The sequence below is a fragment of the Oreochromis niloticus genome, linkage group LG3 (genome assembly GCF_001858045.2).
Source record: "Oreochromis niloticus isolate F11D_XX linkage group LG3, O_niloticus_UMD_NMBU, whole genome shotgun sequence".
Taxonomy (NCBI): Eukaryota; Metazoa; Chordata; class Actinopteri; order Cichliformes; family Cichlidae; genus Oreochromis; species Oreochromis niloticus.
This window is the reverse complement of record NC_031967.2, coordinates 33,085,084-33,102,436: the sequence shown is the minus strand read 5'-3', so window position 1 is coordinate 33,102,436 and position 17,353 is coordinate 33,085,084. Positions and strand designations below refer to the sequence as shown.

Below are 17,353 nucleotides of genomic sequence, written 5' to 3'. Positions count from 1 at the left end.
AACTAAAGCAGGATTCAGGGAATTATTAAGATGTTGGTCAAAAGTGGGAACACTGTCCAAAATGGTGCCAAAGTTCCTCACTTGCTCACTGTGAGAAAGGGATGATAACAAAAACCTCCTGAGACAAAAGTTTTACTACTGCTCGGCTGGTAGGTGGCAGAGATGGTGACAATCTTCTAGCAACAAAAGAAATCACTAGGAAGTTTCAGGTGCAGCATCTTCTTTCACCCAGCGAGAGCCAACAACCTCCCTAGTAACCACTGATTGTGTCACGTCCACTATGGTGGACAGCCCTTGAAGCAACGTGCGTGTGAAGTACAAATAAAACTTGACTAAATAGATTAGCTACTACAACATTAAATAATTTACTTTACTTTAAGTGTAAAACCATACATTAACTCTCCAAAATGCCAGTCCCTGCCAGTCCCAAAGTGTGGGCTGAGACCCCCTGCAGAGCCGTGCAGGTACTGCAGATTGGCTGCAGTAATAAAAGAAATTCAGTTTGAAATTCCTCACAAAGGTGCACAGTTGCATATTCATATGAATTTATTCAGTTATAAAAAATGTTTAAAAAAAAGCTGAATTAGAACTGGTAATAGGATGTCAGTAATTTGTGACATTGTTCATTACTCTGACCTAAATGTAAAGCTCTTGTATTGAAGTTTGTGTTCCAGTGGCAGGTGTTTAACACATTGGCCTTATACCTTTGCAAATGACTTTGTAGCAAGTGAAGATTTAAGATTAGGCAGGTCCAGTATAATTTTCTGTTTTTTTAGGTGAGCTGCACAGCATTCTTGATTTTAGGAAGGACTGCTCTAAAAGTCAAACAGGCTCTCACAGAGACAGCTGGGCACTTAAATTGTGTTTTAAATAGCTTCTTGAAACAGCGAGTGGCAATGAGTCTGTGCATGTGTTCTTTCATTTATAATCATTTACAAACAGAGCTGTCTGGTACCGGTTTAGCTCAGTGCGTTAAGTGGGCGACCACATGCCGTACAGCTAGGAGTAGCCAGTCCGGGTTCGAGTCCAACCCGTGCCCTTGCATGTCTTACCCCTTCTGTCTGTTCCTGCTTTCCTGTCCACTGTGTCTATCAAATAAAGCTGAAAAAGGCAAAAAAGTCCACTTTTTCAGGTAAACACTCGGGTCATTTTATAAATTTTCTCTTTTTACCCTGATAAAAAGGCTCATAACTGTTATTTTTAACTCCATTTCTCCTGTCTGTTTGTCACTGCAGTGTCTCTGCTGTTAAATCACTCTTTCTCTCTGCTTTCTCCAGCATTGTCAAACCCCACGTGGCCACTATAGAGGAAATGGCCAAATTCCACACTGATTCCTACCTGGAGCATCTCCACAAGATCAGCCAGGACGGAGACAACGATGACCCCCAGTCCGCTGACTACGGCCTGGGTGAGCAAAACACATTGCTACCTTTTTATTATTTAATCTTTAATGTGTTAAACCCACACACTTTTAGTGCAGTGTGACGTCAGTGGGGTACTGGTTTAATGTAACACTGCACTTAATAACACTGACAGCGATCATAAATGTTCTCCTCAAATAATGTTTTTTTCTTTTGTTTGAGACACAAGTGCTTAAAAAAAAATCTAAGGGTATGTTTGTTGATCTTGTCCCACTCCGAGGATCCCACTGTTGTTTGTTGTTCTTGGATGGGTTGTATGTTAGTCCATCCTTTTCCGAGGTTTACATTTCTAACTTTAGACTAAGCTTCAAGTTCACCCTGCTTGTTTTTGTTTCATGACATTCCCTTATCCTTTATCTTTCTAACTCTCTCTTTTTTAACTCAGTAAAGTTCTCATTCAAGGACTTGAGTTACCCTTCAGATTTCAGTGCGGTTTAAGGCACAAATATCAGAGAAAATTTTTGTGCTTTTTCATGTCGTCATAAAATCCAAGCATTATATTAGGGGCCTGTCGAAGTAACTCAGTGTTTATTAGTGGCGTTTCCGTGTCACTTCTTACTGGCATACATCACTAGGGTAACATATGCTGCAGACCTAACCAGATCAGTTAAGACACCACCAAGTGACCAATCAGTTCTTTGGAAAATAGTGTTACGATACCTGGGAAAGCCGGTCATATGAGACTGATAAGCCCTCGATTAACTTATCGAGTTGATAACCATCTGCATGTGACTGCTTCCTCTGATGGCTGATGTCAGTGTAAATAAAGCTAGATAACTGAATTCAGTTCAGTTTTATTTATATAGCGCCGTATTTTCTCCCTCCAGGCTATGACTGTCCAGTGGTCGAGGGCATATTTGACTACGCAGCAGGAGTAGGGGGCGCTACGCTGACGGCAGCTCAGACTCTGTTGGACCAAAAGTGTGACGTGGCCATCAACTGGGCAGGAGGGTGGCACCACGCCAAGAAGTAGGCTAACTCACTTTAGTATCCTCTTCCTGTGTGCTCCATTACATGTGTATATAGTGTCTCTCAGCAGGCCGTCTTCCTGACCCATGCCCTCCTTTTGCACCTAAACCAGTTTTAGATGAGCACTTTTTCAATCAGTACTTGTCAGTTTAAGAACAGAGACAGTGTTTGGTGGATAATGTGACTTTATTTATCCACTCAGAACAAAATCTATTGGCTATGTCCGTTCAATCGGATCTGTAGACAGTAATAGCCCATTAATGTGTGCCGATGTGATGTAATCGCGCTGTTGCAGACAGTCGCATAAATGCCTGTGAAGGCAGAATTGCAGCTGGATTATTTGTCACTCATGAGGGTGAGAACGGCGAGCATAAATAGAGCCCCAAGCAGCCAGTTTCCCCTCTCCACTGAAAGATCTACTGTAGGAATCACTGTTTAGATCAACTGCAAAAAGCATATCTGCATAAAGCTTTAGAGACATTACACACTGGTCACCGAACAGTCGTTGTTGTGCTTGTTTCAGTCACTATGGGTTAACTGATCCAGCTGTGATCAGGTGTTTCGGGGCTAGACTCAGAACTTGTTAAACCATCAATTTCCATCAGTTACATCAAATGGCCTGAAGAGGGTGCTCTTGACAAAGCAGTACATTTCAAACATGGCGCTTCGTCTTCATCTCTCTTATCGTCCAGGGATGAGGCTTCAGGCTTCTGTTACGTGAACGATGCTGTGCTGGGAATCCTCAGACTGAGAGAGAAATATGAAAGAGTCCTGTATGTGGACGTTGACCTGCATCATGGAGACGGTACACACCAAACACCGTTTTGACTTTTGCACAATTTAAAATAAGCTTCTTTTACATTTTGTCATCCTCACAGCGTTTTGTTTTTTTTGTTTCTTTTGGTTCCAGCTTTAAAAAGCTCTTTCCTCCCCTTTGGTCTCTGTAGGTGTTGAAGATGCCTTCAGCTTCACATCCAAAGTTATGACCGTTTCACTGCACAAGTTCTCGCCCGGGTTCTTCCCAGGTCTGGCAGTACAGTGAGATTAACCACAGCATGCTTTAATATGCCAATTTGAATTATGAGACCGTGTTGGATAAGTTTGTGCTTGCTTAGGTACGGGTGACCTGTGTGACACCGGGCTGGGTAAAGGCCGCTGGTACGCTGTGAACGTCCCGCTGGAGGACGGCATCAAGGACGACAGATACTACCAGGTTTTTACCAGGTACGCACACTCATATACACACACAGAGAAACTGTAGCGCTGTCCTCCTATATAACTCCAAGAGATCAGAGGTCAGGGTCATCCATTGATGAGTGCTATGGAGCATGTGCAAGTTCAGCATTTTATCAGGGACATTTTAGCAGGGAAATCCTTCCATTGTGAGGCTTAAACTGGGGATTTTCTAGTTGAAGGAGTTTCTCTATGCTGAGCACTCAATGCAAATGTGTCGCCTCTAAAAGGAAATAAAGGGTTAAGACCCGTTTGTTTGTCCTCTCTATGTCAGCATCTGTATGGCGCAGATTCTGTGATCTTGAACAGGAGGAGCGGAGTTTGTTTCCTCTCGGCTGCTTATAAAGCCTTAAAATCTGTATTTGAGCAAAAGAGCAAAAAAAGTGTAGGCGGTGTTTTTTTCTGGGGGGGGGTTTGGCAAGCACCAAGCAGCAATCATCTCAGCTCTGTGTGTGATTGCTGGGATGATTCCAAGAGGTTTTTTTGTTTTGTTTTTTTAATGGAGTGGCACAAGAGTAAGACAGAGGGGTCTCAGTGGAAATCAGACATAAACAGAGTGTAGAAAATTAGCATAGAAAACACTGGATGTGATTTTCAGGCCCATGTGCCCTCATACACGTAATGCTACAGTTGCGAAACAGGAATTAAGACTTTTTTTAGTACTCATAAAAAAACTCATAAAAACACTTAATTAGTCTAATAACACTAAAGTTACAGCGTCAAAATAAACGTACAAATACTCATTATACACAATTGAATACGCAATGTTATTGGGTTATAATTATTCATTCTCTAATGTTTATGTCAGGTTAATGGGGAGAGAACATTTTATTTGCCTATGTGCTGCTTTGTGGGGTTAGCTTTAATAATACGGCATCACTGTTATTGTGCAAAAGTCTTGAGTCGCCCTCATTTCTTCATAGTTTGCCTCCAAGGAGCATTTCTTGTCAGGCTTTCTGAAGGTCTTTCAATGTTTTTCTTTTATCGGCTGCTTTTTCAGTTATTTTCAGTCTAGTCCATTTTCAGATTGTTTTTTGTTTGTTAAGCCAGTTTAACACTGTATTACGCATCATTCAGGCATAAAAAAGCACATCATTTGTTCCAATTTCTTTAGCCAAATCTATGAAAAATGTCAAATATAACAAAGTGGTTCTCAGAGAGCTATTAGATTAAAAAGTCTTGCCATATCTCTGCATCGTGTGCAGTTTCCTCAAAAACAAACTGAGGAAACCTAAAAAAGCATGTAGTACATACAGTAGATGAACAGTAACAGTACAAGTCATGTCCTTACAGGGCTCGCAAAATTTCACAATCCCTGGTAGCCCTTCGGGCAGGCACTCTTCAGTTTTTGGTAGCCCAAAATAAATTTAAGTAGCCCGGGAAAAAAAATGAGAACAATTTTTTGATGGATGTTTTGTTTCCTTTACAATATTATACATTAAAGTATAATATTGTAAAGGAAACAAAACATCCATCAAAAAATTGTTAAAACACAAATTACAACAATTGTATGAAAATTACATATTTGGAACTGTGTAGAACATGAATCAGTCTGTGTCAGATCCTGAATCTGAAATTTCCACTGAAATCACGGGTAAGAGGCAAGTGGAACCAAGATCGAGGCCATTTGCTTTTTGAAGTTTGCAAAGACTGCTAAATGTTGCCAATGGTAGTTCACTCTTTGGAACATAGTACACTGCTCTAAACAGCTTTTTCAGGACTTCTTGTTGTGTTTGGTTTATTTTTAGTATGTTTTTGCAATTGGTGTTTGTTCTGGGAAAGATACTGCAGACTGAGCAATAATGCATTTCTCATGGATTCTGATGGGGTCTTTCTTAAAATTACTGGTCCCAGTAACAAAGGCGCTTGTCGACTCAGATATCGAGGGAAACTCACGACACACCCGGCAGAACATTATGGTATTTACGTTGTCATATTCCAGCCACAGAAATTCTTTTGTCCATGAAACCAAAAAAGCTGAGCTTTCTTTTTGCCTCATAGTCTGATTTGTCATAACTTTTCCGTTTTGTGGTAGGCTTTTCTTTGGCTGCCCCTTCTTCACCCTGACCTGTCTTATTTGGCTCAGCAGAACTAAAATTCCCGCGTAAATCCTGCTGTTTTTACACACGTGCTCACATAACGGTCAGCGATTCTCTGCGCAATCAACCTCTCACATGTTTAAGCTTGCTGTGGGAGATTTCACTTGTCATGTTTGAATAGTAAGCTAATGAGTGATAGACGATGTCAGAGGAATTGGTGCGCAATTAATCTGTCACTCATCAATCAGTGCTGCCGCTCTCTACACACAGTTCGCGCGATCGCAAAGTGAAAGGAAAAGCAAAGAACATTCAAACGCGATTTCAATATGTCACATATTGACAGAGGCTCGTCGATGCCAATGAAATAATTACTCAGCTACATTTGCGAAAGAATGCAAAAGCATTGACACATTCCTTCCTATGATAGCCCGACGGCTGAGTTAGATTTTGGTTGCCCGACTGGAAAAATCGCTAGCCCCGGGACATCGGGCTAGCGATTTTGCAAGCCCTGCCTTAACAAAACAAGACCTGACAAAACCTGGAGAACTATTCCTGAAGACTACTTTTTATCCTTGCTGTAATTTCATCATTGCGGATCAGCCGGCATCTGTGAGCTGATGGTAATGGAAATTAAAATTGCTCTCCATTTCTCAGCGTCAGCTTCTAATGGGTGAAAGTCTTTTCTTGTAAAGTAACTAATGCAAGTGACTGAAAACTCATATCCCATCCATCCACTTCCACTTCTCCAATTCAAGGTCATGTGTGGGTGCTAGAGTCATAGGGCAAAAGGTGGTGTACATCCTGTACAGGTTGCTGGTCTTTCATTGGTTTAACACAGAGAGACAAACACTGATACCTAACCTAACAATTGCATGGGTTTAGACTGTGAAAGAAAGCTGGAGTACTCAGAGAGAGCCGGGGAGACTGTGCAAACTCCACAAAAAAGACAGAGCAGTGCTCCAGCTCTGTGAAATAATGAGTAAGCTACATGTAGACTAATACTTAATCACTCTTTATTGGTATAATCACAGGCTACTGCTTTAGCACCTCTAATTGGTGGAAGTAACTGAACAAATTGGGTGTAAGTGTTTTGTTTTAGTGTTCTACACTTACTATAAAGTTATTGTTGTTCAGAACAGAATGTACAGGTAAGGCTTTTTTTAAGTCATGTTAGCCATCACTGCTTGAGTGCCAGCAAAGTTTTTGTTGGCTCAAAAGGCCCTATGGTAGTGACTATGCACATAAGCACAATTAGTCACAGAAGTCTATAAATTTTCCTGAATTGTTTTCTTTTTTGGATGCTTGATAACCAAACAATATGCATCCTCTGTGAGTAACAGAATTCTTTCTGCCATCTTCTTTTTACAGCGTCCTGCAGGAGGTGCGGGCACAGTTCAACCCGGAGGCGATAGTGATGCAGCTGGGTGCCGACACAATGGCGGGCGACCCTATGTGCTCCTTCAACATGACCCCTGTTGGGGTGGGCAAGTGTCTGCAGTATGTCCTGCAGTGGCAGCTACCTACACTACTGCTGGGCGGAGGTACGCTTCACGTATGTGTTTATTATTCTGGCTAATGTTGATGTGTGTGTTGGTATATCTCCACGTATGGGTGTATGTGCATGTTTCTTGGAGAGCTGAGGTAGTCCAGATGTAATGGTGTAGTGTACCTTCTCTTTTGTGCGTGTTTGTGTTTGCTTTGAATTTCTGAGTCCGTTACTTAAGCACATTTACACACAAAAACACACACACACTGCCCTGTCCCAGACTCCTCAGCCCTTGGCCAGATGATAGCTACTAATTATACAACACAATGAATCCATTTTACTCAACTACAATCCCACCTCTCTTCCTTTCTCTCCCCTCCCGCTCTGTCCTACATACTTTCTCCTCAGTCCATTCCCTCCATCTTTAAACTTTCCCTGTGTCTTCTGTATGTGGGAGGCTTTATAGTTTTTCTTCCAGAGGATTTTGTCATGTTCGCTTCCTTTTTTTGGTCTGAAGAGCTACACAAAGCTGTATAAATGTGAAAGTACAAATGAACTCTCATTGCACACACATTCAGCTGAACACAAGAATGAAATGGCTCAGGTCAGCAAAAGAATAGACTGTATACAAAAGCTGTTCATAACCACATGGACACACATAACTGCTAATCAATGCTAAATAAAAGAATAAATAAGTACTCAGATTTCATGCACTAGTTCCACTGAAGAACAAATCTGCTATTTGACAGATAAAAAATTAGAAATTGAAATACTTCAAAACAGCAGCACAAACAGTGCAACTTTAACAAGAAAAAGAAACATCCTCCATACATTTGTTCTGTAGCACTCTGTAAACATGTTTATGTCAGCTTTTATATGTATAGTTAACATAGGAGTCTTCTGAGATTGTTAGTCGGCCTCAAGTGGCCATTAGAGGAACTGCAGTTTGGACACATAATTAGATACAGGGTATTTGATAGGTTAGTTTAGTTTTTTAATTTAAAATTTTCTCTCAGACATGTTTTTTTATTCTTTGTTTGTGATTTAGCATTTTGACATGGGAATCTATGGTTATTGACACCTCAAGTAGCCATTGGAGGAACTGCACTTTTTTGGCACTTGTGAGAATTGGCTTCATTTTTCACTGCTTTGAAGTTGAAAGTTACTGGCATTTTCTTACACTTCATGACTTAGTACCAAAGGGTGGATGTAGAGAAATTTTCTTAGGGTGGCAAAATCAAAGCCTTTTTTAGAACATATGCATGTGTTACATATAGCGCTGTCAGCGTTAATCTCGTTAAAATGACATTAACGACAAACGGCAAATCTCCGTTAGCGAGTTATCGCGGATTGCCGCTTGCGTGGGACTGGACGGCGCTAATGCATCGATGAGCTAACAGCGCTAATGCGTTGATGCCGTGCAGCCCGTCACACGGGGTGATCCGCGATAACTCGCTAATGGAGTTTTGCTGCGTTACTGTGGTTAACAAGATTAACACTGACAGCACTTGTTACATATTGTTAAAATGATTCAAATGCAGTAAGTATACACGTGTTTCATTTAAATATATTCTATAACTTATGTTCTGTAGCCCACATATTTAACCTTTTCATTTTTGTAACACGTGAATTTGTTTTTATTTTATGTACTGTATAGCCTGTATAATAAATAAATACATATAAAAATAGACATTTGTGTATCATAACTCTGGATTTAGTGGCCTGTCATTCAAATTTAAAAGTTGATGTATACTTTGAAGTCCAAACTTTCAACACAAGCTGAAATAGAGACTCAGCGTGGCTGCAGCTTGTTGCTATGTCAGCTTAATCACATGCCCGTCATGCGATTTGGAGGTGCAGCACACAGAGTGTTAATAACACTCACCTTCATTCCACCTTCAAAGTGTTAATGCTATATTATCTTAATAAACTAGGGTGGCACTAGGGTGGCAAGAGATCACTGGTCATGGTCATATGACCTATCACAGGTGATTTAAGATGGCATCGTCCTGTGTTTCATTGTCTGACGATGAGCAGGTGTGCTCAAAATGTCATAGACTGCCAGATGCAAATAAATAGGGGAACTGGAGTCTGCAGCGTGCAAACCGATATTTCTTTTAAAAGCTTACCTCATGAAAACACATTTTTGGCCATAACCAAACTCGTTCACAAATACAAATAAGTTTGGGGATGAACTGATTAGATTTTGATGCTAAATGGTGAAGCTCACAGTGACTTTACATGATGCATCACTCAAAAAATAATTCCTCTTGTGATATCTACACACAGCCCGCAAACATCGATATATCAAAGCAAACTAACGGTTGCTCAAAGTGGATTTTCCCACCTGTTTAACTTAATAGTCACCACTTAAGAACTCCTCCTGGTTAGTGAACTACCTTGTGATGAGGACGATGAAGAGGAGGTGGAATAAGGAAATTTTTCTTTTTACAGATAAACAGATGTTGTGCTATATCCTGTGTAAAGTAATGAAGTCATTTTATTTTATATGGAAATGGTCCGGTCTGGACAGACAAATTATTAACAATACAAAGGATTTAAGTTTTATTCCAGTGAAAGAACAGCCAACACAGTAGGATCAGTAAAGTCTTCGTATGTTTTCTCTACAGGAATCATGTTTTCCAACTTTGTTTGACCCCATATTTTTTTCCTCTGGTCATCCCGTCCTGCAGTGGGTCTCTTTCCCACCAGTCGGGCCCGCCCAGTAGTTTGACATTCAAACTGCTTTAAGAAAGTGTTTGAAGGTTTGAGTGGAGAATTGAACAACAGTTTAGCAGCACACGCATGCTGAGGCACAACCATCATTTCCCTGAGCAAACTGCGTTGTCACAAATGTGACGGGCAGTAGTTTAAAGCTGGTGCATTCAGTTTGGAGGGGAAGCTTCTGGATTGCTGTGCACTGAAACATGACGAGATGATCTTCCTTGATTAAGCAAGAAAAACATAAAGATCAGTTTGGTGGAAGAGAAATGTGTAGACAAGGAGTTTATTTCTGACAAAACTGATTAGTTTAGATTTAATTAATGAAAAATAAGTGGTAGATTTCTGCGAAAAAGGTAAAACTGTATCAAGTCAAACACTTGCTGGCTCTGTGCTTTCTTTCGACTTCAGATTCAGCTTTATTGTCACATCACAAATTTACAAAAAGTAGAATGGGGTGAAAACCTTTTGTTGCAGAGCTCCACATTAGCAGATAAAAACAAAAAACAAAAGCACACAATAAGAGCATATTTAGACATGTGCAAAACACAAAAGAAAAAGAGCACATGACTGGGAAACCCTATAATGAACCCTGGGGAGCTCCAGTGTGACGATCAGCCTGGCCAGATGTGATGTTAGGCCTTTTCTTTCTGTTTACGATTTTTCACCTGTCTATGCAGTTTTTCACTGACAAAAACAAATGTGGAAAAACGTTAGGGGTGCGAGATAAACTAGCATTCCTGCAGATGCAGTTATATCATGCTACGATTTAAGGATCAGTCCAGCTGTCAGAAATATCGTCCTGCTCCTGTTTTCTCTCATTTAAAGACAAAGATGGAGCAGTGTAGCCATGCATACACACATACATCAGCTTCAAAGCACGCAGATGTGTCCGGGCATGAACTGGGCATGCCCGGACACATCTGTGTTACAGGTGTCTGTCACATGTGGCGTGAAACTTAAGTGATGTTGATCAGTTGATGCCTTGATGTACCTCCTGACTACTTTGTCTTTGTAAAAGGAGCAATTTTTGCTCCTCTAACTTTAAGCCAATTTTACTCTGATTGGCTGCTCATCATAAACGCAAGGTTTGAACAGCTGTAAATGTTTAAAAGTTTCAAATTCACATTAAATAGTCCTCAGGGCTCCAAACTTGCCTTCATGTGGGTTCCAGGTACTCCATAAAGATTATATCATTAGTGTTTCTCCTCATGTTTGTCTGTGTTCCTTTTCTCTACTCAGGAGGTTATAACCTGGCTAACACAGCTCGGTGTTGGACCTACCTGACAGCAGAAGTACTGGGAAAGACTCTCTCCTCTGAAATACCTGACCATGAGGTACACGGACACTCACACACACACTCACACACATACTCCCTTTCCATGCCTCTTACAGCCACCATCGCACACATTTACATATTCCCACAGGAGAACAAATGTGGCCCTTCATTGTACCATCACACGCACACACATGCATGAAAACGCAAACACACCCTCTTGTGTCCTGCGTCTGCTGAGTCACTCCATCTAATCAAAGATGGCTGCCCGATCTCAATAAAGGGGTTTGTGTACAGGTGAGCGGGACAGGTAGCAGTGTTGACAATTCCTCTCTGTCTGCTGCGATGAGCACAGACTCCTCTCAATCTCTTCTTTTATGCATCGTCTGGGTGAATGTCATTAGAGGAGTTATAGAAGCCGGACTGGAAGGACTTAAACCGAAGCTTTACCTGTCCAATTAGTTCAAAAGGGTGGACGTCGGCGAGGATTCTTAAAATAGCGAGAACACATATGCTGTTGATTTAATTTAGCGAGGAAGGAAGAAAAAAAATGTCACTGTGTATTTTATTTGTTGACTTGTTTGTGAAACACGGGACATGTGACCAGTTGCTTTTCGGTAAATCAAACAGAGCCATCCTCTCTCCAAATAGAAATCGGCGCGCCCATCTGTCTCTCCCGCTCCTATACTCTCACACGCACAAAGAGCCTCTTTCTCAAGCAGCTGATTTTTTGGACCTTGTCTTAGTCAGATGTAATGAATAGCTGTGAGCGCCTCAGTGTGTGTGTTCGTGTGTGTGTGTGTGTGTGTGTGTGCGCGCGCGCGCGCGTGTGTGCGTCCTGGCCGAGATGAAGGTACCTCTTGTTTCTCCTCGTCGGACGTCCAATGGCCCCAAATGACCTTTGACCTCATTAAGGAGCACTCACTGAAAACAAAGCAACTATCAGTGTGGCCAGCTGCCACAGTTGATGAAGATGAGGTGACGCACACACACACACACACACACACACACACACACACACACACACACACACACACAAACGGTTTTTCACCTGAAACAATTTGAATTTTATTGTGTTTATGTCTTGTTTTTTTTCTGATTTATGAAGCAACCTATTTTCAAAGTAAACTGCAACTTCTGCTAAACGTCACATATATGTGTGTATGCATGTATGTATGTGAATGCGTGTGTGTGTGTGTGTGTGTGTGTGTGTGTGTGTTTGAGGCTCACTCTGCGTGCGATAAGAGGGGCATTTATCCACGATGACCAAGCAGAGCTGTTCCAGTTCCAGTGACACGGGGAACAAAAACTACCTTTGTGCCCGTTTGTGTGAGTGCGTCTTACTCCTCCTGCTCCGTTGTAGACAAAACCCCATGAATACACACATTCATTACCGTCAGATAATGCACTGGCCTGTTTTATAACGCTTCTCATGTGCTTCATTGTATGATAAATGGACACCAGTGTGGAGGAAACTCAAACTGGCAAAAGTGGCTCAAAGTCGAGGGGAAATGACTTCAAACTTGCAAAAACTCCAATTTCAAACACTCTGTTTGTTTTATCCGCTGAAATCTCACTAAAACCAGTCCGAACATATTTGCTGCTTTTAAATATTTATTTGGAAAGTGTTTATTTTCAGTCCCCGAGAGGTTTCGCGGTGTTCTGTTCTTGCAGCACACAAACTCCAAATGAAATAATTAAAAATAGCAGTCTAAAGAACACAAACATCAGTCAGAGTTGGCCAGTCACGTCAACAATAAGTGCTGTAATACTTGCTGATTACCAGACAAAATATTACACTGCAGATAACGCACACAATGCCTCTGCTTGTGTCACACTCATTATATTTCAGTATCTAATACAAACACGCCAGGATTCCAGCCACCGGGTTGAAAGTTGTTAACCTTCGCTGTTGACTCGTATTGTCTGCCGGTGCTGAGCTGATCCCGATTGACCCCCCCCTCCCCCTCATTGTGCGATAGCGGCGGCTCCTAACTGCGTGTGAATCGAAGGAGCCGCAGTGTTGGGCGTGCTAAGTATAGCCGCACGGGTCAAAGGTTAGTTGGTGTCTCTCATTTGACAAGAACAGTTTGTCTTTATAATGAACTTTATTTTGAGGGTGGAAACAGTTGTTCTTGCTGTTATAGGAACTTTTTATTTGTCACATGTGATGTTCACATGACTGTGCTTTGCCTGTTAGCCTAGATTTATTATCTTTAATTTAAGGCGGGGTGGGATATCATCTTATCTAAACATGTGTTATATCATGAAGAAGGGCAAGAACCACAGTGGGGTCTTTAATACTTCTCTGAATCCCCTTAAAGGGGTCATTGCCACGTACACCACATCTTTAAAAGCATATGAACTAAAACATCTCGGACCTCAAGGCCACTCTCCATTTATAGTTAATAATAAAATGCCTTTATTCAAGTGGTCACTTCCACGCCAGTGGAATTGGTTTCATGGAAACAGTGTCTCTCATCATGGCATCTCTCAAGTGTTTCAATTAAATCTTTTTCAATTAAATTCAACAACTGTCACCACAAGACACTCCACAAATAGTGTTGTGGAATCTTAAAAACCTGGATCAACTATATTGTTCGACGATCCAACGATCACAAGTAATACATAGACACAAGTATTGGTCTATACCTGTTAATCCCCTTGTCCCCTTGCCACGGCTGTATGAAATCAAGCACCTAGCCTTCACAGACTTATGTGAGAGATTGGGTCGTTCCAGAGAGCGTGGTACTGTGACAGGAGGCCACCGCTGCAGCAAGTCAAATTTTCTGCCTACCCTAAAGTCCACAGTCAGCTGTAAGTGGTTCCTTAACATCCTCTGGCATTAACAGATCGTGGCTATGTGGCGATCGTGGCTCAAGAGTTGGCAGTTTGTCTTGCAATCGGAAGGTTGCTGGTTTTGAGCCCCGGCTGCGACAGTCTCGGTCGTTGTGTCCTTGGGCAAGACACTTCACCCATTGCCTACTGGTGGTGGTCAGAGGGCCCGGTGGCGCCAGTGTCTGGCAGCCTCGCCTCTGTCAGTGCGCCCCAGGGCGGCTGTGGCTACAATGTAACTTACAACGTAGTGTGTGAATGGGTGGATGATTGAATGTAGTGTAAAGCGCTTTGGGGTCCATAGGTACTAAGTAAAGCGCTATACAAATACAGGCCATTTACCATTAACATCTGCACTCAAACTCAGTGCTGGGAGCTTCACGGCATGCTTTTATTTGGCCGAGCAGCTGCTGTGGGGGTAGGTGGTCCAATATCGTGGTCCATAGTGATTGCTGGTCAACAGCAGGTGGACCAGCGTGCAGATCTGTACCCGGACCTATGATTAGGTTTTGATGGACGGTTTCTATTTTACTTTGTACAACTTTTCTTTTATTTATAGTTGTTTCACTTTATTCAGCCATTTTTGTTTTTGTCTTTACAGCACAGACCACGTTGATTTGTCAATCAAATCATTTATTCAGAGTGCGGATGAAAACTGAGAAAGTCCAAAGAATTAAGTCAGGAAAACTGACAGAGAGAACAGTATGAAGCTGAAATAATTAATAAATCAAAAAAGCCCTTTATATTTTAAAATCGAAATAAGAAAAGAACATTTTATTATTATTTTATTATTAGAGGAACCTTCAGTTCATTTTGAAAATTAATATTAAACATTGTTGAAATACTGCTGAATTGTACTTTAGTACTTCAACTTTTAGTTGCTGGATGCATACAGACACTGATCCAACCGTTAGGCCACTTCAAAATGCCTTGCATTGAGTTATAATGCATGAATAACTTTGATATTTTGGATCTTTGTTTGAGCACCTCTTCACATTTTAATGGAGTACCTTTGTGTTAGAGGGTATCAGTTTAAGTCAAAGGATTAAGAACTATGCACATTCATTTTAGAGTAATCAATGAATAGTTCTGAGTAAAATTGTCTTTCTTTGTGTGTGTGCTTAAAATGCTGCACATAAACCGATATTTAAGGTTGTTTTTAACCTCTGGATCTACATATCATAGAGGAGTGTACTGTTCCAGTGCTGCTATTAATTTGAGACTATTTTTAGTGATGGTGACAACAACATGGAGTTGCACAGATTTGGATCAGATAGAATCTATCTTTCTCTAAAAACTCAGTCTGCACTATTCAAGAACAGAAATGGAGAAGAGACCCCCACCCCTGCCACCACCACCTTTATTTCTGTTCTTGGTTACGTCCAAACTGCTGAGTCCCTCTGAGGCCCGCTGCTATGATTCAAAACAAACTTCCAAACTTCCTATGGCTGTCCTGCTGAGGCCTCAGCAGGCAAACACGTATGCCATGTCCTCGCAATATTGCTGATGTGAATCCAGCTCACATCCTTTGTCACATGCTGTGCCTTCACATCTCCGTCGCTCACAGTGTTGGGAAGGTTACTTTTAAAATGTATTCCACTACAGATTACAGAATACATGCCCCAAAATGTATTTTGTAACATATTCTGATAAGTTACTCAATGACAGTAACGTATTCTGAATACTTTGGATTACTTAATATATTATCATGCTTTTTACAACAACATGAATGTACTATTGCTGTGTGATTTTTTTTTTTTTTTTTTTTTTTTTTTTTTTTTTTTTTTTTTACAATTACTGAAGGCTACTCGTCATACCAATACCAACTAGATTTTTATCTTAATATAAAATGAGTAACAGTTGGGTAGACATTAGGTTAGGCTGCACTTTTTGCAGCGATCTCGTATAGAAAACTATTTCTGTATCAGTAATATGTTTTCTTTTTGTCTGTTAATATTCATGTGGAACTGCACATGATTATTTGCAGCTAGCAGGTTGTTAATGCTCTCCATCAAGTCTAAAAACAGCATGTTAATACATGGAGATCCTGAAGGCTGCTCTAAAAATGATCAGATTATATTTTAAATATTTGTTCAGTTCAAATGAGCTCAAATTATCTTTTTTCCTTAAAGAAATCTACTACATCATGTATAATTTTTTATGTCATGTGTCATTTCCATTGCAAATATTAATCACAGTTAAATTAAGAGGGGATGGCAGCAAAAACTCTGGAGCTGTGGGGTCTTCATGCGCTGCGTTCTCGAAACTGGACTCCCGTGTGAACTTATGAAGTCCGGACTAGCGAAAAGGCAAGTACGAACGGAGGGGTGTACTTGAGTGTTGAGAAACGCCCTAAGTCTATGAACTAACCTCAGCTAACGCCAGCTAACAATGTTAGCATGGTGGCGATTAGCCTTCATTAAAAGTAATAAAAATCACACAGCAATAGTACATCGAAGATACTGAAGTTACCCCAATCCCATTTCCAAGTAAGAAATGCATTCCTGCCCATGCACTGCTCGCTCTGGGTCCATTGTTTAACTGACACCACCAATATTAACAGGACACTTACATTAGAGCCTCTTATTGTGTGTTTTGTTTGGGTTTCGGAATCAGAAAAACTGTATTAACCCCAGATGGAAATTTAGTAAAAAAATAAAAAATAAAAAAGAGGGGAACGCGTTGTACTCGAACCAGGGCCGGCTGCTCTCAACCATGCGATATATGATACATGCTCATCCAACTGAGCTAAACCTGCGTCTGATGGCACTTAATCACCAAAATTGGACAAGGCATAGAGAGGGGATAGCCTAACATATGAAACAGGAAAAGACCGCCGCATATTCTATTTATTTTATTTAACAAAGTAACAGTGTTCTGATTACCACCTATTTAAACGGTAACTGTAACTGAATATAGTTACTCATATTTTGAAATTTTAAATGCGTAACACCAGTACATGTATTCCATTACTCCCCAACACTGGTTCCTCATCTCCTCTCTCTGGCGTGCACCCATTAAGCTCATAGAGTAACACCAAATGGGCTGGGCTGGATTTGCACCCTCCCACATTGGGTGCTCTGCTTTATCTCTGTATTTTGAAGCAAAACCTTGACTTTTAACTCTTTAAATATTTCAGTGAAGAAATGTTTCATCATTGTGCTGAAGGAAGCTGAAAACTGGCAAGAGAAGTATTGTGTGTTTTTAGAAGGCTAAACCAGATCTGCAGTCCAAAAGCAAGGCCTTTTTTTCCCGTCTCTCTCTCTCTCTCTCTCTCTCTCTCTCTCTCTCACTCTCTCTCTCTCTCTCTCTCTCTCTCTCTCTCATTTGACCCCACTGGTCAAATAAGCATATTTCTTATATTATTTAAAGG

General features: G+C 40.9%; 1 protein-coding gene across 3 annotated transcripts in view; it reads left to right on the top strand.

The window, feature by feature from the left end:
- The window catches only part of hdac8 (histone deacetylase 8), a 39,758-nt gene that overhangs the window by 1,513 nt on the left and 20,892 nt on the right, over positions 1 to 17,353 (top strand). For 2 of the 3 annotated variants that reach the window (XM_003457732.4, XM_005462581.4), the window contains exons 4-10: positions 1,278 to 1,408; positions 2,249 to 2,390; positions 3,083 to 3,195; positions 3,338 to 3,415; positions 3,506 to 3,614; positions 7,031 to 7,203; positions 11,112 to 11,206. In XM_003457732.4, the coding sequence (XP_003457780.1) occupies positions 1,278 to 1,408; positions 2,249 to 2,390; positions 3,083 to 3,195; positions 3,338 to 3,415; positions 3,506 to 3,614; positions 7,031 to 7,203; positions 11,112 to 11,206 (841 nt within the window). Of the gene's footprint in view, positions 1 to 1,277; positions 1,409 to 2,248; positions 2,391 to 3,082; positions 3,196 to 3,337; positions 3,416 to 3,505; positions 3,615 to 7,030; positions 7,215 to 11,111; positions 11,207 to 17,353 lie in introns of all 3 variants that reach the window. The other variant, XR_267613.4, reaches the window with a different exon arrangement.